We start from the raw sequence: 24,496 nt of genomic DNA, 5'->3' as shown, positions 1-24,496 counted from the left end.
ATCTTGTTATGGAGTAATTAACAAACACCTATATTTTTATAAATTTCATCCTGTCCATTCTTCATTTAAACATAAATTAATGGTATAACATTTGTGGCCATTCATGACATGCCACGCTCTTTGGTAAATTATAATCACCTTTGTTTCCATACTCAAACTTTACTAGAACATTTTGTATAACATAATTTTATTAATGAGTTTAAAATGTTCATTTTGTAACATATGTTTGAAAAGCATAATGGTTACATCGCCATATGGCTCTGCATAATTATTCTGGTTGTGAAAACGCCTCTAGTATTGGATGGACAACCTGTTACCATGAACAATTAACTAGCAATTACATTTTAAAATATTTTATGATGTCTATGTTTCAATATCTGTACATAGCAGAAATTACGTATTCCATTATTTATACAGCCCCATGTCACCTGTCACATGAATGTTACAGATCATAATTGCAGATACTGTGTGGTCCGCTATGCTCTGTTTGCTCCACACTCTGTTTATTGAGCAAATTGTAAACATGTTGCTTAGTAAATGTAAAAAGTACTCGTCAGTTTGTTAAACAAATAACCTTATGCATTCTAGAACACCATCTAACTGATCCTCACACTTGTTCTCTATAAAATGTCCTATATTTTAGGTTAGAACTATCCTATAATGTGTGTTGATATTGTGCTAGAATTTGTGAAATTCACTTTTTGTATCATCCAGTTGTTTTTATGCTCCACCAAAATTTTTGGGAAGAGCATATAGTCCTAGCTTCGTCTGTCCGTGTGTCCGTCCGTGCACAATTTTTGTCCAGGCTATTTCTCAGCAATTAATGACCGGAATTCAATTAAACTTTATGGGAAGCTTCACTACCAAGAGGAGATGTGCATATTATCAGCCGGTTCTGGTCGGATGATTTTTCACAGAGTTATGGCCCTTTGAAATTTTCCATTAACTGTACATATTATGCAATTCTTGTCCGGGCTATTTCTCAGCAACTAATGACCGGAATTCAATGAAACTTTATGGGAAGCTTCACTACCAAGAGGACATGTGCATATTATCAGCCGGTTCTGGTCGGATGATTTTTCACAGAGTTATGGCCCTTTGAAATTTTCCATTAACTGTACATATAGTGCAATTCTTGTCCGGGCTATTTCTCAGCAACTAATGACTGGAATTCAATGAAACTTTATGGGAAGCTTAACTACCAAGAGGAGATGTGCATATTATCAGCCGGTTCTCGTGGGATGTTTTTTCACAGAGTTATGGCCCTTTGAAATTTTCAATTGTTCATATAGTGCAATTCTTGTCCGAGCTATTTCTCAGCAACTTATTACGGGAATTCAATAAAACTTTATGGGAAGCTTCAATACCAACAGGAGTTGTACATATTATCAGCCAGTTATGGTCGGATGATTTTTCACAGAGTTATGGCCCTTTGAAACTTTCTATAAACTGTAAATATAGTGCAATTCTTGTCTGGTCGATTTCTCCCCAACTACTGACTTGAATTCAATGAAGCTTTATGGGATGCTAACTACCTTGAGAAGATGCGCATGTTATTTGTGGGTTCTGGTTAGATAATTTATTTAGAGAGTTATGGCCCTTTGAAATTTTTAAGTTGCTAAACCATCCATCGTATTATTTTGTCCAAAGTTATGCCCCTCAGGACGTTTCCTTTTTTCTGAATATATAGTGCAATATTGTGACCAAAAAAAACTTTGGGGAGCATCACCCGTATCCGACGGTTTCTTGTTTTAAATGTTTAACAGTATATCTGTAAAGGCTCATTTGGGACAACACATTCCACCTAGATTTCTTTAAGAAAACTTTCTTGAACAGAAAAATTTATTAAAGCGGAAAGTGTTATCCCAGATTAGCTGTGGGGATAGCACAGGCTAGTCTTAGACGATACTAAACGCACATGCATTAAGCCCAGTTTTCTTAGAATGAGAATCATTTGTCCTACAATGTTTTCGTCTGTGTCTTGAAATAACCTCCTTCCTACAATGCCCTCCGCCTAGGCCCTGTCCTCAAATGCCCCTGATCTATAACACTGCCAGCTCTGTACACACATGTGGCAGCCATTACTATCAATGTGAACACTAGCTGGTTTGCCTGACCTCATTTCAACCTGGCAGCAGCTAATCAGGCTCCTGGCACTCAGCCACTAACTAGGGCAACCTATAATGCACTGACCAAATAGTGGAGAATTAGCATACTAATTGTTCATATTATATGTTTTATGCAAATGTTGATGATTTGCCCAGTATACAAGCTACATTTTAGTGGTGCTTTATTGGTTGACATTTCAGGATTTCTCATAACAAGAAACAGGCTGTCAGAAAAAATCTGGTTCCTTAAATGTGTGCCCACTGTTGCACTTCCTTATGCGTTCAGATGTGCCATATCCCCATAAGCATTGAACGTTTTAATGTGCAGTTCCTTGTAAATCCTGGAAGTTCTATGTTAAGCTTGATAAACTTGTCTTATAAATAATAAGCAGAAAAGATATTTTAAAAGTATACTTATTTTTTGTTTAAAGGATATTTCAGTTCCACAATCATTTCTCATGTTGTCCTTATTTGAATCTTTACTGAATTCAATGGTCTATCATTCGCAACAAAAGAGAAAACAAATCCTTTTTTTTTTTTTTGTTCTTAAGGTTCCTGTAGAGGCTTCAGTTTGAAAAATGTGGGACCCCTAGCATTGAACTCAAATTTGACTAAACGAAATGTGCCACATTGAAAATGTTTACATATATGCTTAAAAGGATTGTTTTCTTCCAAACTGCTACCAATTTTGTACAGTAAAATCTCATACAATCGACAAAATCAATCAAAATACAAAGCGATTTTAACACTAAAATATACATTATTTTCACAAATCTGAATCATGTTTATTCAACGTATTTCGGTGGAAAAGTATAGCACTAGTGAATAATATCTACATTGATGAGGGCAAGTTACGCTTAAAAAGTGAATAAAGTTTACAAATCTAGAAATATCAAAACTGGAACACATGTCATTTCATCAAGATGGAGGCAGCCATTTTTAAATGCATGAAATTGAAAGAAACATGCTAAAAACTCACTCATCGCCTAATTGACTTTCCAATGGTTGACCATGACAAATGCATTGCATTGTAATCTTTCCGTTGATGTGTGCAAACTGCATGATCAGACCTCATAAACACTAAAAAAAAAAAACTTTGTACGAAGAATTTCACAAATGTTTACAATTGTTGTCGAATCACATGTACTTGTATTATTGCGCACAAAATAGTACGCTTACAGACTGACAGAAAGATCAAAATGAAACTCCGTTCAATTCTTCACGGTATACTATTTTATTGATAATATAACATTATACATCGCTTCAACAACCTCAAAGTAAAAATAATTCTTTTATACAGAGTTTTTAATAACGATAGTGACAACAACGGAAGTCGGATGGATATTCTGTGAGATGCACTTCGGCTCCAGAAAAACAATAAAAATATACTAAAAAAGACGGGTGGGGGACAATTTTCAGCTGAAAAAGATTTGCAATGGGTTAAGTTATTGTATCTCTGTGTGGTCATTTCTATTATTAAATGCGATCTCTTTCTGATTAATGTTAACAGTTGTTTTACTAGTTGCGGCCCAACTGTCAAAATAATGATGTGTTTTCTTACCACTCCACGTGATTTCGACCGATTTGTAATGCACGTTTTTCTACGGAGCACAGCGAGTGCCACGCTTTCAAAATGGGTAGAAGGAATTGAAATATAAAAACAATCGGTTAGCCAATTTCTTTATATTTCTTTACAATTTTATATGTCGTCTGCAATCTATTTCAATTTGAGATGGTTTAAAATTTGCAATTTGGTAAAGGGTTAAATAGCAAAATTGTTAAGCCTTTGAAATACAATGGTGACTCTTATTATCCACCATACCTGGATTTTTAAAAAGTAGTTACGTTTAGTTATTTTTATAACTTTGCTTAGGAAATTTATCAAAAAAAGGCAGTTGAATAAAAACTCATTTGTTGTTTTCTGACAATAATTTTCTGTGAAATGTTGCTAACTTGACCTTGTATATGTATGTAGCTTTGTATTTATTCAACTTACGGTCGTGCAAATCCTTCCTTACTTAAGATTGAGATTTTGCAAATTAGTGTAAAAATGTATTGGTTTTAAACCCAAATATGAATAAAGCAAAAAAATAATGATTGTCAAAAATGTGTTTATGTTATTCTATCTGTCTTTAGCTTTAAAATGATATATAGTTTGACCATATTGTACCACATTGAATGAAGAAAAACCAAAGCAAAGTTTTTATGAATTTTATCCCTCCCATGAACCTTAACATAATAAATATCTTACGAACATTAATATCTTGCAAATACAATTATATAATATAATTATAGCAGTTAAATATTAATATTTAGCAGTACAATAATTTAAATGTGCCATAAATGAGGATAACAATTAGGACACTGAATACTAGCCTATGGTTATCATATTGTTGGTCAATAACCCCTTTATACAAGCTCTTAATCAGGTAATGTGACCTAATATTGACCAATGGATATGGACCAATGAAAGCTGTCCACTCATCTAGACTGTGTACACATTGAATACCACTGCTCCTATCAGTTGATGAGATGTCACGGTGGCCATGACACACTGGTCAATGGCCTGAATCAAAGTCACCTTGGGACACACTTAATGTCACAGACTTGAGATACACCATGTTCTACAAAACATAACCACATTTTAATGACGTTATACACCAGATGTTGATCAGTAATAGTTTTACTGTCAGTTTATGATAAATTTATTACAATACGGTGTATGTGATTTTGTGCTGTGTGAATTTAAGTGAAATTACCAGCTTAGTATTAAAGCTATGGATCCAACCAATGAATATCATACTCTTAGGGTAATTGTGAATAAAATCTGAATCAGAGCCCCACAAAGAAAACCATGATTTTACCTGTGTGCAAGTATAGGCAGTTCCAAATAAGTTTGTGTGTTGTTTAAGCCATTGATAAATAATCCCAAAATCTTCCCCACTGTGAATATGGTCTAATACTGGTACATCCCTGTTGTCTATTGGCAAATACAGGTATCTGGCTGTTTACACTGGGCTAGTTCATGTCCAGTTTGGGGTAGGTCAGGGTGTGGTCATCAGAGGACAAGCTGACTAGTCCATTTCCATGTTGGGTAAGGTCAGGGTGTGGTCATTTAAGGACAAGCTGATTACTCAAGGTTCTAACCTAATATTGGTACATCCTGACCTGGCATATGTCCAATCTCGGTCAAAGTCAGCCAGATAACACAAACTGTGTATCCACTCCAGCTAAATAGGCTAATTGGTCACTTGTTAGCTGTATGGACTGCTATTTTTGACCATGATTGCAGGCTGGTTATCTGAACATTTCGGGGAAATGGAAACATTCATTGAAGCTAATTATTGGTGGAGAATAATTTCAATTGGCAGATAATTTGCCTTGTTGCTTTTGTGATTAAGAATTCCTGGTTATAATTGATCATCATAATCAGGGTGCAGGATCAACAGGGTTAACAGGGGTTTACACACGGGCTGGAACGGAATGTAAACACACCGTTAAGGACTTCATTTTGCAAATATTTCAATTTATTGAAGTACATTTGCAAAAATCTTTAGTGCATAAAAGACAGTTTTTCTTGCAGTTTGTGCCAATAACTTAAGATTTAACCAAAGCACCATTTACCGGTGAGTTTATGTCCATTTAACAAAATTCTGATCCCTGAGAATGTATAATTAAACTGTTTTAACAGTAACACAAATCAAATATAACAAAAGTAATTGTATTAATAAATTTAGTGGTGATGATGATAATAGTGGTAGGTGTGGGGCTGATATAAGTTAACCCATTTATGCCTAGAAGACTCTCCCATTCTTCTAAATTGGATCAATTTATTTCCAAAATTAGGGATATCTAGTATATTTAATTCTATATTTAGAATATTTCTTACGGAAATTCCTTTAATCAAACAGCGCAGACCAAGATGAGACGCCGCGTCATGCGGCGTCTCATCTGGGTCTGCGCTGTTTGCCAAGGCCTTTTTTCTAGACGCTAGGCATAAATGGGTTAAAATAGACAAAATAAAATCTTTCTTGGCTGCTTTAGCTGCTATAGTAGCTGCAGCTGATGGGGCTAAGTCTGCTCACATTGACATGCATGATTATTTCAATATAATGTTATTATATGTTCAATGATTGGAGCAAAGTTTAAGAAACTTAATTAAAAGATAAAGATTTTTTTTAAACTATAGTTAACATGTAATGTTTCATGTTTACTTTTAGCTTAGAACAAATTTGAAAATTTCTTTTAAAAAAATTGGTTATTATTGTTTTACTTATAATTTATTATTACCTTGGGCAGACAAATACCATCCACATATAAGAACAAGTGTGTAAATCACAAGGGCTGATTAAGGTTTCATATCCAAACATGACCCTCACATTTCCTCCAGTGTTTTGGTGACCTGAGTTGACCTCCACACAATCAGAAGAGCTACATGCTGACCTCCCCTGAGTAGTGGTATGACCCAGTCTGACCCTGGAACAAACCTCCCCTCAGTAGTGGTATCACCTTGGCTGGCTCTTCCACCCTCCCCATTAGTGCAGTGTGACCTGAGTTGACCTTCCTCTTATGTGGAGAGTAACATGCTGACCTCTTGAGTAGTGGTTTAAGGGTACATTTCACAAAATAATTGTGAATCTCTCTCCATGGTCCATTTGAAAGTTATGCCTGTTTCTAGACTTCCTGTTCTGGAAAGCTAGAAAAGCCATTTACTCACAACCAAACCTATTGTGGTTTAATTACACAATCCTGTGTGTGTCTTCAACATTTTGTTCATTTCATTAGGGACTTTTTTTCTCAGATTTTCTAAAAAGTAAAATAACATACATTTTTTATTCAAATATGACAAACAAATTATTTATTTTTAAAATTGATACTAGGTTAGCACAAACTGAAATACCATTGCTGCAAGAAAACTTGCTTGTTAGTTCGTAGTTTTATTACAGGATCTAATGATATGTTGATTACCTCACCTAAGACCAGTCTGACCCAGGCACACTCCCAATTAGTGCAGTGTGACCTCCAGGTGGAAGTGCTCTGGTCAGCCTGTACCAAAATGACATACTTAATCCTCTAGTATGGTCACTGTGGTCTGCTGACCAGTCCATCATGGCCTTGTGTTCACTTTAGTACTGATAGCTGACCAGATGTTTTGTTTGCTTGTGTCACTTTGACCAGGAGTTGACATTTAGATGCTCTTGAATGGTGAAACCTGGTCATTGAAAGGCAAATAAATCTGGAGTCTGTATCTGTTGTCACTTTTGTATATTTGGGTCACTTTCAGTGAATAGATTTGAGCGTCACTCTGGGAAAATGGGGCTTAATGCATGTGCATAAAGTGGCACCCCAGTTTAGCCTGTGCTGTCTAATGCATGTGCATAAAGTGGCACCCCAGTTTAGCCTGTGCTGTGTAATGCATGTGCATGAAGTGGCACCCCAGTTTAGCCTGTGCTGTCTAATGCATGTGCATAAAGTGGCACCCCAGTTTAGCCTGTGCTGTCTAATGCATGTGCATAAAGTGGCACCCCAGTTTAGCCTGTGCTGTGTAATGCATGTGCATAAAGTGGCACCCCAGTTTAGCCTGTGCTGTCTAATGCATGTGCATAAAGTGGCACCCCAGTTTAGCCTGTGCTGTGTAATGCATGTGCATGAAGTGGCACCCCAGTTTAGCCTGTGCTGTCTAATGCATGTGCATAAAGTGGCACCCCAGTTTAGCCTGTGCTGTCTAATGCATGTGCATGAAGTGGCACCCCAGTTTAGCCTGTGCTGTCTAATGCATGTGCATAAAGTGGCACCCCAGTTTAGCCTGTGCTGTCTAATGCATGTGCATAAAGTGGCACCCCAGTTTAGCCTGTGCTGTGTAATGCATGTGCATGAAGTGGCACCCCAGTTTAGCCTGTGCTGTCTAATGCATGTGCATAAAGTGGCACCCCAGTTTAGCCTGTGCTGTCTGTAAAAAAAAATTGTTTTTAAAGTAAGATGGGAGATTGAAAGAGGATTATTGTAGTGTTGTTTAGACTAGATACACCAGCAAACTTGAAGAAAAACTAACTAACCCAGAAAAAGGCCATGCTCAAATCTTGTTATTAAAGATCTTATAGCTGCATATTAAATGGATTGTAGAAAACTCCTTTAATTTAGCAACATTCTCAAGGGAAGTCAAACTTACAGTGTGAATAACAAAGATTTGTTATCTGATTCTTCTTCTTTTTGAATACTCAGATGGACATGCAAGCTCCCTGTGCAAAACTCAAAGATCAATCATTGAGTGTTTTTTAAATTACTATTCTCCTGTGAAGTTTCACCCACATCATGGAAAACAAGGCCAAGATAGTTTGGTAGATAGGTCCCTGTAATACTGGACTTGTCACTGTGTGTCATCAATGTTATTAACAAAGTATTCATTACCATTTCATGTATTTAAAACATTAATTCTCTTTCTCACTGAATATATTTGCCCAAGGGCAAGTCAACTTTCAACATAGAGTGTTATTAATGCAGAGCAGTGACCTGGCTGTTTAATAGCCGCCAACGGCTAGCCATGGCTAACTGAGCGATTTATTGGACAGTGTACATACACACTTTCCGCAATAAATTTATATTGGCAAAGTGCCAGGAAAGTTAAATTGAAATAAAACTTACCATAAATGGCTGCCGGACATTGTACATTTAAAGAGAATCGATAGATATCATATTTTACATTCTGAATACATAAGTTTCATTTGAGGGAAGGGTGTGTGTCTCTGACACCTTTAAAATAACATTATTCAGGCTGTAAAAAAAAACATGGATGAAGATCATTACTTTCAAAATATACCACAATTAGGAGAACACGTTATGTTTGTTTGCATTTCTAAATAACATAAAACAGTTTTGCGCTTAGTCCTCAAAATTTGTGCGCAGACACATTGGAGTTCCTCTGTTGAGGCCCCCCCCCCCAAAAAAAAATAGGTCCGTTTCGGGTCTCCCTCAACTTTTTATTTGGGTCGCCCCAAAAAAAAAATTCGTTCATTTTCCTTCATATAATATGTAATATCAAGCAAACAAAGCATATATATACAGTCAATCTTGTGGATGCGACCACTTGTATTAAGCGACCTTTGTCTTATGCGACCATTTTGAAATCCCACGGAGCTTTTTCGCTATATAATGATATTGTATTCAGCGACTTTTGTCTTACGCGACCAGCGACTTTCTATGACTTACGCTGATTTCTATGTATTTTGATGTCCAAATCTTGAATTAAGCGACCACTAGGAGGTAAAAGTGGTTAATGTATTGATCTTTCAGGGACAAATCCGTGTTAATTGTTTATTTAAGCCGATAAGATGTACTGTTACACCGCTGCTTTGTTTTCACACCAACCATTATGATTATGCTTTGTCTTGTTGACTGGTTCTGACCGGTATTGTTGTAGACTGCATATCAATTTATTGAGTTCAATAATAGAGGGACGTTTTATGCACAGTCTACAGCTTAAAAAGTTTACTATGTGGAACGTTAAGAGACAACGCTGATTTTTCTCGAGTATAGATAACAGGTGCAGAAACAATGCACTGTACGCGACAAACATTTCCTGAGAAATGCGGAAAATAAACAATTAATCGGCAACATCTGTCGAAATCCGTTCATTACCAATTTGTAATTATGCTAATTAGTAGATATTTGTTAGCCAATCACATTGTTATTTACTTAATAAATTGTCCAATCAAGTCTGTTAGTTTGTTTTCAATTGTAGTGTTTTAATTTTTTCAGCTCATTATGTATCATAATCGAGTCAGATTTCTTTAAGCGTACATGCAGAAATTAAAATGTAAAAACGAAAAGTGTTAACGTTGAACGAGAAAATTCGGGTTTTGGAATTGTCAAAGAGTAAAAGTGCACGTAAAATTGCAGATGAGTTTGGAGTCGGTAAAACTCAAATTCAGAACATTCTTAAGCGTAAAGCCGAGGTGCTTGAAGACGTGGAAAATTATGTGACAGGTGAAAAAAACGCGAAAAATATTTCCTTGTCTATGTTGTTTTTGCAAATAAATATGTACACACAATTCATTTATAATATATGATAATTTATAATAAGTGAAAAAATAAAACACATTATAAGTAAAATATTGTTTATGTATTGTGTTTATATTCATTTTATTATAAAAGTTAAAATCATTGTTGACAAAAGAGATTATCCTTCATATAGATTAAAATTGAGGGTAAGCATTCTTCCAGAATGGCCTTTTTTATTTAAAGACCATTTTATTAAGAGACCACTTTTGATTACTCCCTTGAGTGGCTGTACCTGTATTTCTTATAATAAGCTTTAGTAGCCATCCATTCTAGTACCGGAAAGACAAAAAAAAAACAAAAAAAAAACTACCTACCGACCCTGTTTTTTCCAAGGAGACCCCAAACGAACCTTTTTTTGGGGGGGGGGCCTGATGTGTTTGTAGATTGGTCAGTAAGTCCCCTTAAAATCTCATAATTTGTGGAGGGAATAACTTCCACATTTCTACAGGGAATAAACTGAAAATTAAAACATGCCACCATATTGAAGTGTAACTGTGCCAGACACTTTTCATTCCCTGTTACCTACACATTCCGGAGTTATTTTCTCTTGAAAATAGATGACAAAACTGTGTATTAGTCATGTTTTTAACAAAGCTCAAGTTTATATGTCACATTGATTTCTATGCAAACATTATGTTTGGTGAAAATTAGTAGCAGTAAGTCAATTTCAGCTAAAAATGGTATGATTAGATTAAAATTTTATTATATGAGCTCTACATATGTGATAACACGGCTGCTGTAGTGTGACTCTGTATTTGTCTGTTTTCAGAACCGGTAAATGACTCTGTGTAAGTCTCATTTCAGAGCCGTGACTCTGTGTTTGTGTGTTTCCAGAGCCATGACTCTGTGTTTGTGTGTTTCCAGAGCCGTGACTCTGTGTTTGTGTGTTTCCAGAACCGTGACTCTGTGTTTGTGTGTTTCCAGAGCCATGACTCTGTGTTTGTGTGTTTTCAGAACCATGACTCTGTTATTGTCTTTTTCCAGAGCCGTGACTCTGTGTTTATGTGTTTTCAGAGCCATGACTCTGTGTTTGTTTCATTTCAGAGCCATGACTCTGTGTTTGTCGTTTTCCAGAGCAGTGACTCTGTGTTTGTGTGTTTTCAGAGCCATGACTCTGTGTTTGTCTTTTTCCAGATCATGACTCTGTGTTTGTCTGTTTTCAGAGCCAGTCAAGGTGACATGTGACAGCTGCAGAAAGGTGTTTGGTTCTGCCTGGTTGCTCATGCAGCATGCCCAGAAGGACCATGGCCTGCGCATCTATGTGACGTCCAGCCGTGACTCTCACACACCCTCTGAGTCGCACAGGTCCACACCAAATGCTCCGAGGAGCAGGAAAGGAGAAGAAAAGTCGCGTGAGTCAGATCATCGATTTGACGACAAACGAGATAAAAATGACAGTCTCCATAAGTTTCGGAATGATTTGACCGAGCCTCTGCGAACAACGCCATCTGTGGGTAGCGTCAGTAGTGGGGAGGGGCCACACTCAAGGCATGCGCCTTCCCCTCACAACCCCTTCATGTACCCCAGAATGCCCTTTGGCGACATTCGTCATCCCCTCTCCCCTATTACTGGCCTGGGGCACTTCGGAAGAGATCTGAGACTGGACTTTCCCCAAGATGTGTTTGCACCTCGAGGCCTGTTTGGTCTGCCCAGTTTTGAACATGGCACGCCCAGCGCTTCTCCATATCACCCATTTGAACCAAGACGAGGAGGAACTGGCATGAGTCTAGACGATTTTTACTCTCAAAGGTTACGTCAGCTTGCATCGTCAACCTCCCCGTTGCCGCCACGCAAGCACACGCCCCCGTTCCCACAGTCTCCTCTGGGTGGCAGCAGTACAAGCCCAGCCAGCATGTTCAACCACAGCCATGGGGGCAAGGGCTCCACTACGCCAACCGAGCTTGACAAACAAGACGATACACAGGGCAGCCCTGGAAATCAGAAATCATGCGAGTTCTGTGGAAAGACATTCCGTTTCCAGAGCAACCTGATTGTTCATCGTCGGTCTCATACGGGGGAGAAACCGTACAAATGTCCACTGTGCCCGCACGCCTGCACGCAGCAGAGCAAGTTAAAGAGACACCTGAAGACGCACAGTAAGACAGGGACGGCCAACACCTCGGAGGGCAGCCATCCCTCAAGCAGCAGCACACCAGACTCCAACAAGATGGGAGACGATGATGATGACGATGCTGATGAGGAAGAGGAGGAGGAACAAGAGGAGGAGGAAGAAGAGGAGATGGAAATCAACAGCATCAAACAGGAGCCTGGATACCAGAACAAGGAGACAGATCAGAGGAAGTGTGATGAGCAGAGGAAAGCGTATACCAGTGGCAGTGAACTGGCAGCGAGACTGTTTAATGAACGAATCGCTATGACTATCACCAGTGAGTTGGCAAAGGATGACCCAGCCAGTAAAAATGTCTCCATACTCACTGAAGTCATTCAGAACTCTGGTTTACAGAACCTACCCCAATACAACGACGCTTTTAAACAGGCCATGGCAGAGAAAGGGTTTCTGCATGCGCCGATCAGGCCCAGCAGTAATCCTCCCCCAGCAGGCAGCCCATTGGTTGACAAACTCAACGCCTTGGAGGACAAGGAACAACAAGGCTGCAAACGAGAACGTCCCGCAGAAGACTCTAACATCATGTCCATCTCCAAGATGATCAAGAAAGAACCTCATGAGAAGCAGAACCACTCACCGGTGCCGACTTCTCAAAGACTCAACAACATCGACCCACCATTCTGGTTTCAGAATCATCACGACAACTTTTTCAAAAATTTTCATCTGTCTGACATCACCCCGAATGGGTTTGGTGGTATCAGTTCAGGAAACGAATCATCCAATCCTAGTTCATCTGTCTTAAACAGCATGAACGCCACATCTACACCGATACCCACGAATGGTTCTCCAGCAGTCCGTAAAGACCGTCTGCGTAACGACACTTGTGAGTTTTGTGGGAAGGTCTTCAAGAACTGCAGCAACCTGACGGTCCACCGCCGCTCACACACAGGGGAGAAGCCCTATAAATGCATGCTGTGCAGCTACGCCTGCGCTCAGTCCAGCAAGCTCACGCGTCACATGAAGACTCATGGCCGATATGGGAAAGACGTCTATAAGTGCAAGTTTTGTATGATGCCGTTCTCTGTACCAAGCACTCTGGAGAAGCACATGAGAAAGTGTGTGGAGAACCTGAACAAGATGCCGCTAGGCGATGGTGAGGACTCTTCAAACAGCGATGAAGAGTCAGCCTCAGACAGCCAATCAGCGCTGTCGTCTGCTTCCCTGTCTCTGCCCTCGACGCCTCTCAACGCGCCCTCCCTGAACATCCCGATGACATTCTCTCTGGCAGGAACCTTCGACAAGCACATGCGTCGAGCAGAGAGCAGTAACGCAATGGATGGGGATGACACAGGGTCCAACAGTGACGCAACTCCGGTCAGCGAGGCCTCTGTTTCGTCTGCAAGCATGCTGCCACTCTCGTACCCCTCACCAGCTCTGTCACTGGCATCCAGTTTAGCCCTTGCCAGTTCGGGGTTGTCCCTAGGAATTGTGCCCAGTCTAAATGCCCAATCACCAAATATATAGACAGTGTGAATAGCAATCTCACTCATGTGAAGCATAATATATTTCATGTAGAATTAAGCTTAATGAGGGCAAGTTTGGATTAGCATTGAAATAATTTCTTTTATTTCTTATCGGTGTAGACCCCAGGAGCATTCTCAGTTGTGCCATATTTTTCCTATGTCTTTTTCTGTTCTATGTAGCTCATTTTTGCTCAATATTTGTAATTCATTCTTTATATCTTCAAGTTTTGGTAGATTTGTTCTTGATCAGGTTTTTTCATTGTTTTACCTTGTACCACTATTTTGACTGAAAATGATTCAAGGGAAGTAACTCAGTAAGTGTATGCTGTACATAGTATCACAATACATAGACCTGTAGTGCTCAAAGTGATGTCTTCAAATGACGCCATGATTGTGAGGCTAGCTTAAAGACAGGAGTGCTTGTAGAGACCCCACAAGGAACAAATATACCATATTGCTTGTGATGTGAACTGATATTATTTTATTGTAAAACGAGGGACATTAAAACCCTTACTTTTGTATGGCAGATATATTATCACATGCTGATCATTATCTACAATTTGAGTCTGGTACTGGGTAAACAGGTCCTTATGCATGGAACAGCACTAACCCTTTGCACGCTGGGAAATTTGTCGTCTGTTAAATTGTTGTCTGCTTAATTTCTAAAATTAGCATTTTCTTCGATTTTTTTTCAAAGAATATTATCAGGATAGCAAACAGTTTTGATCCTGATGAGACGCCACGCTCTGTGGCGTCTCATCTGGATCCAAACTGTTTGCAAAGGCCTTCAAAATGCGGTTCCCGCACTGAAAGGGCTAAGCACATGCGTTAAGACCTGTTTTCCCAGACCGTGGTTCATCATTGTCTTACCACTTCTTATGAGGTGAGGGATGTTTTTCAGTAGATTACGGTTTAGAATTGTCTATTGTGTTTTGACTTGTTTTTTATTTGTTGTTAGCATTTATATCTGTATGTTTCACTGTATAATTCTGTCAGTGTACAACTTGATGTGTTTGCTCCATGACTTGGTAACCTGTATATACATTTTGTAGTTAACTGTTTGGTGCTTGTTGATTTTAATTGCTTACAAATACACTCAGTTATGCTGTTAAAGATTGGAAAAGCAGTCTCTGATTGTCTAGAAAACACGCGCAGGATTATTTGGAGGAACTGTGCTGGGCACACCATTAAACTTTCTTTCTTGTTAAATATCAGTATGAAATTACAAATAATAATGAAAGGTGGCAGGGTGTTGTCAGCCCTGTCCTTGGGTCTTGTGTTTAATCTCTCCTCAACAAGCGCTTAAATGATCTTTCCTTAAGCACTCTTTGTAATGGTTATTGGTTTCACCCAGGATACAGACTTTAGTGTGCTAGTATTCCTAAAGGTTTTGGCAGTATAAAGCTTAGATAACAATATTTTTTCTCTTTCAAGCAACCCGTTGATTTCTGAATCGTAGACAAATCATTTCTATAAGAATGTTGCTGATGTTTTCATAGATCCTGATAAAACAACGCCTGTGCCCTCCACAGTTCTTCCTTGACTGTTACAATGGCTTTGTATTGCTACGATATCTTAGAAGATACTAAACACATGAATTTTGCATAAGCCTTCATTTGCCATTATTTTAACAATGATGTAACATGTAACTTGGACCCGTATTCACCAACCAATTGTTTGACTTTTGAGTAAAGAATAGCCTTAGTCCAAAGAAAACATACTTAAGAGTTTGAATATATACATGCTTAATTTGATGCATATGTCATTTAAAATAACTGTTCTAAATGAAGAACGTTGAAATTATATATGTGGAAATGCCATGTAAATAGTTATAAAATATTGCAATTTTACAATTCTTTATTTTTAAACTTAATTAACCCTTTGCATGCTGGGAAATTTGCCGTCTGCTAACATGTTGTCTGCTGAATTTCTAAAATTAGCATTTTCTTTGATTTTTTTCAAAAAATACTATCAGAATAGCAAACTGTTTGGATCCTGATGAGACGCCACGTTCTGTGGCGTCTCATCTGGATCCAAATTGTTTGCAGAGGCCTTCAAAATTCGGTTCCAGCACTGAAAGAGTTAGTCTCAGAATCAGTTGGTGAGTACGGGCCTGATGTGACTGTATTTTTGTATTACTGCATTCGGAGGGCAGGATGAAGTCACCCGTTAGGTGGTGGTGACTCTAAACATAACTACACACTTTTTTTTCCGTACTTTTTTTTTACTTGTTGGTTGTTTGTATTGTTGCGATGCTATTTGCATTCAGTAGGCAAGGTTTACAGAAAATATTTTGTACCTTGGAGGTGAAAAGGAGCAAAACGTTTATATTATATTTAATTATGAATTTTTATTGGAGTAAAAATTACATGATTCAAATCCGTGCCATTGAACTGTAGCAGAAATACACCAAGAGTTTTATCATAAAGTGCATTATATTTATATTTCGGAAGTATTACAACATGTTATATTTTAGTGCTTTACATGAAATACATAAAATTGAGGAGAATCAATTTTTGGGCGAGACTACACTATTTGTTGGTGAGACTACACTATTTGTTGGTGACTAATATTTTGGAACCATACTGTCTTTATCATGAAACAAGAATACAATATTATTATAGAACTACCAGGGCACATATTTATAAACCACCTTGTTGCAGCTGTATATGGACATATCACTTCAAAATAGATGTTGAAGAATATAACATGACAAAAATAACTTTTTGTGTCAATTTTGAATGTAAACCAGTCTCTGCAAAAAATGGGCTTAATGCTTGTGTGTTAAGTTTTGGTATAGGCTTATCAGGGACTACCCTATCTGCTTGAACTGGTTTTTCTCTAAGAAGAGACTTTGTTTAAACGAAAAACGCCATACAAGTTTTCATCACAAGTTTAGAAAGCTAGCTTAACTTTTGAGGGGTAATCAGCATCAGCAGGATGGTATATAACTACTAGCCTGGGTATAGCTCTTCTCAGTTGCATGCCAGTATCTAGACATTACCCCTAAAACAAACCCCTGCACCCCCCTCCCCTCCCAATGAGATGGTGTTGTTGGTAGGGAGGTGCAGGATGATTATGATAGTAAAATGGTACTAAAATAACTGCCTGTTTACAAACAGTTCAGATCATTTTACTTAAAACAAATACATGTATGAATTTTGTCGGTAGAATTGCTTGGCTGTTTCATATGAACTAGCGGTTATGGTGTAAGTTTTTATGTCCCCCACTACTATAGTGGGGGACATATTGTTTTTGCCCTGTCTGTTGCTTTGTTTGTGTGGAGCTGCACATTTTGAGTGGTGAAAGGTCAAGGTCATCCTTCAAGGTCAAAGGTCATATATGGGGACATAGTGTTTCACAAACACATCTTGTTTTTAATGTTTAAAACTGGATTTCATCAAATAAAAAAAAAAGACAAAAAATTATGTCTTGATGCTAGGATGCCACTGTTAAGGGCGTGTCTACATGGTTTGTGCACATGTTTGTCATGGAGCTATATGACTCGTGGACTGCAGTGGTTCATTTTTTGTTATCATGGATTCATGTTCACTTAGCATAACTAAATATTAAGTTGTATTTGATATAAGAGCTCTTTTGGCTGACTCTTTCATGCATAGCATTGTATAAAATTAATAAGTTTACACCAGCAAAAAATTATATTTAAGAATATTAAATACAGTTTGTCCTTTGATCAACACAAATTTGTGTATTTTTGTTAAACATATTTTATCTGAAGTATGAGTCTTACAAAAATCTTGTTCAGTCAGAAAGGGTTGTCCCGCATGAACCTTTGCGGACTGCACAGGCTTATCTGGGACAACACTTTAAGCACATGCATTAAGCCCATTTTGCCAGAACTGGGCTTTATTAGTCTTTCATTACTTGAAGAAGTTAGAAAAACTTTGCAATAAACGCTAGTGTAAACTTTACTATATACTTACATACAATACAGCTATTTGTGATTTCTTTGTTAATCATGAACTGTTACACAAATATGGTTTTACATACATGTTCTGTTTGTTAGGCATCATCATTATATATACATGTTAAGTGTATTGAAAATCAATTATTTTCACGGAGACTATTATCCATTTCCTTGTAATAATCCATAAATATAAAAGGTTGTCAGTGCAAATGTTAATTTATATTAAATTTTCAAGCAGAATTTAAAATATAACTTGTCATTTTAGTATGAGAATATGATGTTTTTGTGATCTTAGTAAGTTGTTACATTGTTCCATTTAAAACTGAGAGCCGTGTTCTTTAATACTTGTTTTAACTAAGTTTAGCCATATAAATATGTAATCTTCTGAGTAGTGAAGAGTTGTGTGTAACCACACCCCATCTTTGGTTGGTGTGAACATAGATAGAACCTTTTAGAATTTCAGTAGACCTGCATGCATGAGATGGAGTGAATGGTTTGTTTTTATTTTGCATAGAGTTTTTTTTACACTGTTACGTAGGTGCAATTTGATTGAAATTTTAAGGAAGGTTATTGTATCACATGCATGATCAGGTCTTGTTGTTTTTGTAAGAAATCAGGTGTGAAAGTAATGAATATTTTTCTATACAGTTTTGATCAAATGTATTTTCTATTGTAATTTTTGTTAGGTATACCATCTTTAGTGTAGGGTAAATGAGGTGTTTATCATTCAACTGTATTTTAACACTGTGAAGATCTCTGTGTTGCTGGTTTCGGACTTGTACTCAGATGTGTTATCGTAGTAGTGACATGTGTACTGAATTGTTATTTATATTTGATCAGTGAATTATCTGTGCCATACAGTCATATATGAGCCTCACTATGGGACAAGGGGGCTTAATGCATGTGTGCAAAGTGTTGTCCCATATAGACCTGTTCAGTATGCACAGGCTAATCAGGGACAAAACTTTTGCCCTTTACTGCATCTTGGAAGAGACCTCCTTCAAATTAAAAATTCCATAATTTCAGAAAGAGTTGTCCCTGATAAGCATTGCAGACTGCACAGGCTAATCTGGGACGTCACTTTATGCACATGCATTAAGCCCTGTTTTCCTGTCACGAGTCTCATTTGATCAGTGAATTCTTGGTGCCATACAACTATGTGTTATATATTAAGTGTGTGCTAGTGATGGATCATGGCTATTTTATCATTATATCACTTTTTCCAATACTGATTTAAGGCTTTCAGTGTCTGGTCAGTCACAAGTGTCCCAGCTATCTAAATCAGATAAGGTCACTAAACCACGCTTTTGATTTAACTAATCACTGTCTTGTTGAAAATTTAAAACAAATACCAAAGTGTTGCACTTTTTTGGCAATTAGCGATGATTTGATATTTTTAAATACTGACATGCTATTTCTGCAAACAATATTCTGGGAACCATTCCGGCAGTAAACCCGCCCTGTGACGTGCATTTCCCGCAAAGTCACAGTCTGATGAAGATTCACCAATGGTGGATCGAAACTGTCACGGTATGTGAAAAATTTCTTGGAATGTACATAGAAACTGTTAAATAATTTTCAAAAACTTTCCTGATGAATTTCTTTCGAAACAATATTCTCATTTTATCTCCTACAGAATAATTGTTGTATTATTTGCAAAGCTGTGTAACAAACTGACAGTGTTTGTTTTTTATTATACCCCCATTACCATTGGTAATGGGGGCTATATAGGAGTCACTTTGTCGGTCTGTCGCGAAATTTCATCCGATCTTCACCAAACTTGGTCACAAGTTGTGTCTTGATAATGTATAGGTCAAGTTTGAATATGGGCCATGCCGGGTCAAAAACTAGGTCACGGGGTCACTTAGTGTGTTTTAAACCGAAAGTTTGTCCGAACCATAACTTTGTCATTTATCGTTAGATTTTTTAAAATAACTTGATACATTTGTCCCCCATCATGGGGCGGTGTGTCGCGTGAAAAAAGTATGTCGATATCTCCAAGGTTAAGGTCACACTTGGAGTTCAAGGGTCAAATGCTTGTCCGGGCCATAACTTTATCATTTATTGTGAGATTTTAAAATCATTTGGCAAATATTTTCACCATCATGGGACGGTGTGTTGCGCGAAAGAATTACGTCAATATCTTGAAGGTCAAGGTCACACTTTGAGTTCAAAGATTAAAAAATTGGCCATAAATGAGCTTGTCTGGGCAGTAACTTTGTTGTTCATTGTGAGATTTTAAAATCATTTGGCGCATTTGTTCACCACCATTGGACGGTGTGTCGCGCGAAAGAATTACGTTGATATCTCCAAGGTCAAGGTCACACTTTGAGTTCAAAGGTCAAAAATGGCCATAAATGAGCTTGTCCGGGCCATAACTATGTCATTCATTGTGAGATTTTAAAATCATTTGGCATATTTGTTCACCATCATTGGACGGTGTGTCGCCCAAAAGAATTACGTCGATATCTCAAAGGTCAAGGTCACACTTTGAGTTCAAAGGTCACAAATGGCCATAAATGAGCTTGTATGGGCCATAACTATGTTGTTCATTGTGAGATTTTAATTCATTTGGCACCTTTGTTCACCATTATTAGACGGTGTGTCACACGAAAGAGTTACGTCGATATCTGCAACATAATGGTCAAACTGTGAGTTCAAAGGTCAAAAATGGCCATAAATGATCTTGTACGGGCCATAACTATGTCATTTATTGTGAGATTTTAAAAATAACTGGTTCAATTGTTCACAATCATTAGACGATGTGTCATGCGAAAGAATGTCGATAACTCCAAGGTCTAGGTCACACTTGGAGTTCATAAGTAAAAAAATGGCCATAAATTTGGACGGCATGTCATGCGAAAGAAGTCAAGAGTTCATAGATCGAAATGGCCATAAATGATAATAGAATTATCATTCTTAAAAATCGCCATTAATTTGATTCTCTTGTTTTGTGAAGACAGCAAGCAAAATAGTCTGTGTCAATGCGGCACGTGGGGGTATATGTCACGTCTGTTACAAAGCTCTAGTTAGATCAGGAGCTTTTCATATTAGGTTAGTAACGATAAATGACTAAATGACATAAGAAATAAGACTTTATCATAAAATACAGTCTTGTTATTTTTTCTTGCGTATTTTGATGCTGAAAAAAACACGATACTCCGTGAGACACATTTTTTAGATGGCTTCTTTCTGACGGTACCATGTGGTACAGTGTAGCAAATTCATATTGGGCTTTAGCAACCCTCTTGCCAAATATTTATTTACTGACCCAGTATCACACCATACCAAGTTGGTAAGATGACCTGTTAGATATGACTGTTATGGGGCCTGCCAGACACTGATTCCATATTTGTTTCCTGGCTTTGTGGTGCTTGATATATTCTATTATTTTAAATTTTTCATTAATTTTTCATAAAATATAAGCATGCTATTTATCAGCTTTTTTCATTCATTATTTAGACACAAATTACTATAAGCACAAAGTGTGATCAGTTTTAAGATGTACCGAATGGTATGCTATCTGATGTTCAAGCTAATAGAAAGGAAAAAAGATATTTATTTAAACCTGGAATTATGGCATTCAATTTGTTTATATGAAATGTTTAGTCAATGGGCGTTAATATACACTATTTGTTATACATTACTGTTAACATTAAGAACTTGTGAAAAACATAAGTAAAAGAACTTGTTAATTTGTTATATTCTGCTTTTTTGTTTAGTTAAGCATAAAACCACAACTTGTCAACAGTTGTTCAACTCTTCCATATAAAACCATGTTGCCATCAAATGTACTGTTAGTGCTATTACAACCAGTGTCATATGTAAGATATGTATGCAATTTATTTTTTAAGTAATTATTTATTTTACTTTTATGTTCACATGTGCCATATTTAGTTTCAAACTATGTACATATGTTTGCCATATTGCAATTTACATTATTTGATATACTGTTTGATTTTACCTGTGCTAAGCTCTTTTGTTTTATTATCACGCAACATTGCCTGGGTTTCGGACTGGTTGTTACTCCTGCTGTCTATGACTGTAACACAGTCTGCCATCTGACGACACTTCCATATAGAGCGATGTGGCAACCCGGTGAACTAGTGGGAGAATAACCAGTCTGAAGTATGATGTACCTTCGAGCAGAAGGGTAGTGGCCAGCTGATATGGACAATGTCCCCACAATATAGTCTTATATGTGCCTTGTTCTAGGAAAACTGGGCTTAATATGTTAACCATTTGCATGCTGGGAAATTTGTCGTCTGCTAAAATGTTGTCTGCTGAATTTCTAAAATTAGCATTTTCTTCGATTTTTTTCAAAGAATACTATCAGAATAGCAAACAGTTTGGATCCTGATGAGACACCACGTTTTGTGGCGTCTCATCTGGATTCAAACTGTTTGCAAAGGCCTTCAAAATTCAGTTTCAGCACTGAAAGAGTTAAGTGTTGTCACAGATAAGCCTGTGCAGTTCACACAGGCTTATCATGGATGAAACTTTCCGCCTAAACTAGATTTTTGTTTTGACAGTACTTCGTTTAAAATAACAATCCCATAAAAGCGAAAAGTGTTGTCCATGTGCAGACCGAGCAGGCACATCTGGTACGACACTTTACACGCATGCATTAAGCCCAGTTATCCCGAAACAAGGCTTAAGTGTCCTTCACTCTTACATAGCAGTACAGTTATACATACATTCTTTAAAGCTAGTCTGAGAATATTAATACTAGTGTTTTCCAAAATATTTAATATTGCAGAGAATTTGTAATAATTTTTTCTCAGTAAAAATGAAATGCGATACATTTTTGACAAAACATGTGCAAATATCAGTGTACTTGTAATACAATAACTCATCAGTTTTGTAAAAACAATATTAGAAATAGGCATTCATATATCTGTAGAACACTATTTAAAAGTAGATTATTTGTCCATGAGTTTGCGTGTTGTGTGCATTGTCTATATCACTGAGCAGGACTGGATTTGTGTAGCAGATCAAGAAGTTTGTGCCATAATATCTTAAGTCTTATTTACACTTCTTTAATGTTGTCACGCTGATGAAATCTATTGCAATGGTGACCCTACATTTGGTCGACCTTTTAAGTACAGTTGGTCATATAATCTTACTATGGTAATGGTATTTATTTAACAACTTTGTAAATAATTTGTAACTTAACTGCAAGAGTCTACCTGAAAATCCTTTGGTGAAAAAAAAATGTGTGAAAAAAATTACTGGACAAAAATAAAATCTGGTTAACTTAATGTACGTTAGACAGTCGAACCTACACTTAGAGTGGGTGACACCATTGCAGTGTTCTCAGAGGTATTTGGAGTGCATGGAATGCATTCACATCTTACTAGTTTATGCTTTTTTGTATTTCCGTTTGTGTGCATGTCAATCTGAACGTACAAAGTACATGTAAAATTGAATAAATATTTTGTCTTGCAACTCTCTCATTATTCCTTCTTCTGACAAAATTCAGACTTTAATTGGCAGGCTGAAGAAATTCAGCCTATTTGATTCCCTTCATTAGGTCCCTGTGACAAGTATTGCATCTTACGGTGGTCTGCACTTATCTCATCTTCATGCAACAAGTCTCTTAACAAGATCTTACATGGAAAACAGATCACATGCACATTGAGAAGGCCCGTTAAGTTTGCTATAATCAGAGCCGTGTCATGCGAAAAGGGGTCTCAAACCCCATGTCACCAGTGTCGCTACAGACAAGCCTGCAGAATCACAGACTTGTCTGGACCTATGTTGTCTGTTGACAGCATAAATCTGGAAGTTTGTCTGGAGCTACTTCGTATGCATATGGCAAATGACCCATTTTTGCATACGGATGATCTTTTAAACAGTATAACAGTTATGCTCTGAACGAAATAAGCGCAAATGAGTCTTTAATGTCACAATCTTTACATTCAATATTTAGAACTAATTTGAAGACCTACAAATTTTCGAAATTATTTTCATACCAATATTACAAGGTGTGTCATTGTGACATGAATATGTACCAGTCTTTTTGCATTTCTGCAGCAGAATTGTTCGACTGGTTTTGTTTTAAGGGAAGAACATGAAGCCAAACGGTGATATGGCAAAGAACTTGCTCTGAAAATAACTAACTTGTCAGTCATGTCAATGAATTAAATCGGCAGTCCATACGTTCATTCCATTGTCGTGGTATCATTGATAAAAAGATTCCTTTTCAAACTGAGTATATATTGAACACATGCAGTATTTTGTGTGTTTATTATCATTATTGTTAATTGCCCAGAAAATGATAGGATGAAAAGAAAACTGGGTAAATGTTGATCGAAGATTTTAATTTTCTCAAAATAATAACATGAACCATGTGCATGACTTCTAGGTCTTAGCCTTCTAACTGTTGAGGCCCATGTACACATGACACTGTTTATGATGATTTCTTTGTTTAATCATAAATCCATAAAACTTCAAAAATTATACGACAGGTCTTAAATGTATTTACATGCTTGAAGAAGCGAGATTTTATTACGTGTCTGAGCTTATTGCAGATACTGTTTTGTCACAGTTACCATGGCAAAATATCTTGACATGACACAATATCTTGACAGGCGTGACCACAACTGACAGCCTCTCTCCTGGACCTACTGTTGCCTGAAATACTGTTGTAATGCCCACGTTCATCAAAATTTCTTATTCACTGTATACACTTACAGTTCTGTATCAATTCTATTTCAAATTTTCAATCCAGTTTTTGGTATGTCACCTGAAGCCACTGATGCGCTAAAAGTTATTTATTCAATACGACACTGGCGTATGATTAACAGTT

General features: G+C 37.3%; 1 protein-coding gene across 3 annotated transcripts in view; it reads left to right on the top strand.

Moving 5' to 3' along the window:
- LOC127873698 (B-cell lymphoma/leukemia 11A-like) overlaps positions 1–23,133 on the top strand; it is a 102,231-nt gene extending 79,098 nt beyond the window's left edge. For 2 of the 3 annotated variants that reach the window (XM_052417642.1, XM_052417640.1), the window contains exon 3: positions 11,330–23,133. In XM_052417642.1, the coding sequence (XP_052273602.1) occupies positions 11,330–13,758 (2,429 nt within the window). In that variant the 3' untranslated portion in view covers positions 13,759–23,133. The remainder of the gene's footprint in view (positions 1–11,329) is intronic. The other variant, XR_008046334.1, reaches the window with a different exon arrangement.
- The last annotated feature ends 1,363 nt before the right edge of the window (positions 23,134–24,496 follow it).

The sequence above is a fragment of the Dreissena polymorpha genome, chromosome 3 (assembly GCF_020536995.1).
Source record: "Dreissena polymorpha isolate Duluth1 chromosome 3, UMN_Dpol_1.0, whole genome shotgun sequence".
Lineage (NCBI taxonomy): Eukaryota > Metazoa > Mollusca > Bivalvia > Myida > Dreissenidae > Dreissena > Dreissena polymorpha.
This window is presented reverse-complemented; position numbering and strand designations above follow the sequence as displayed.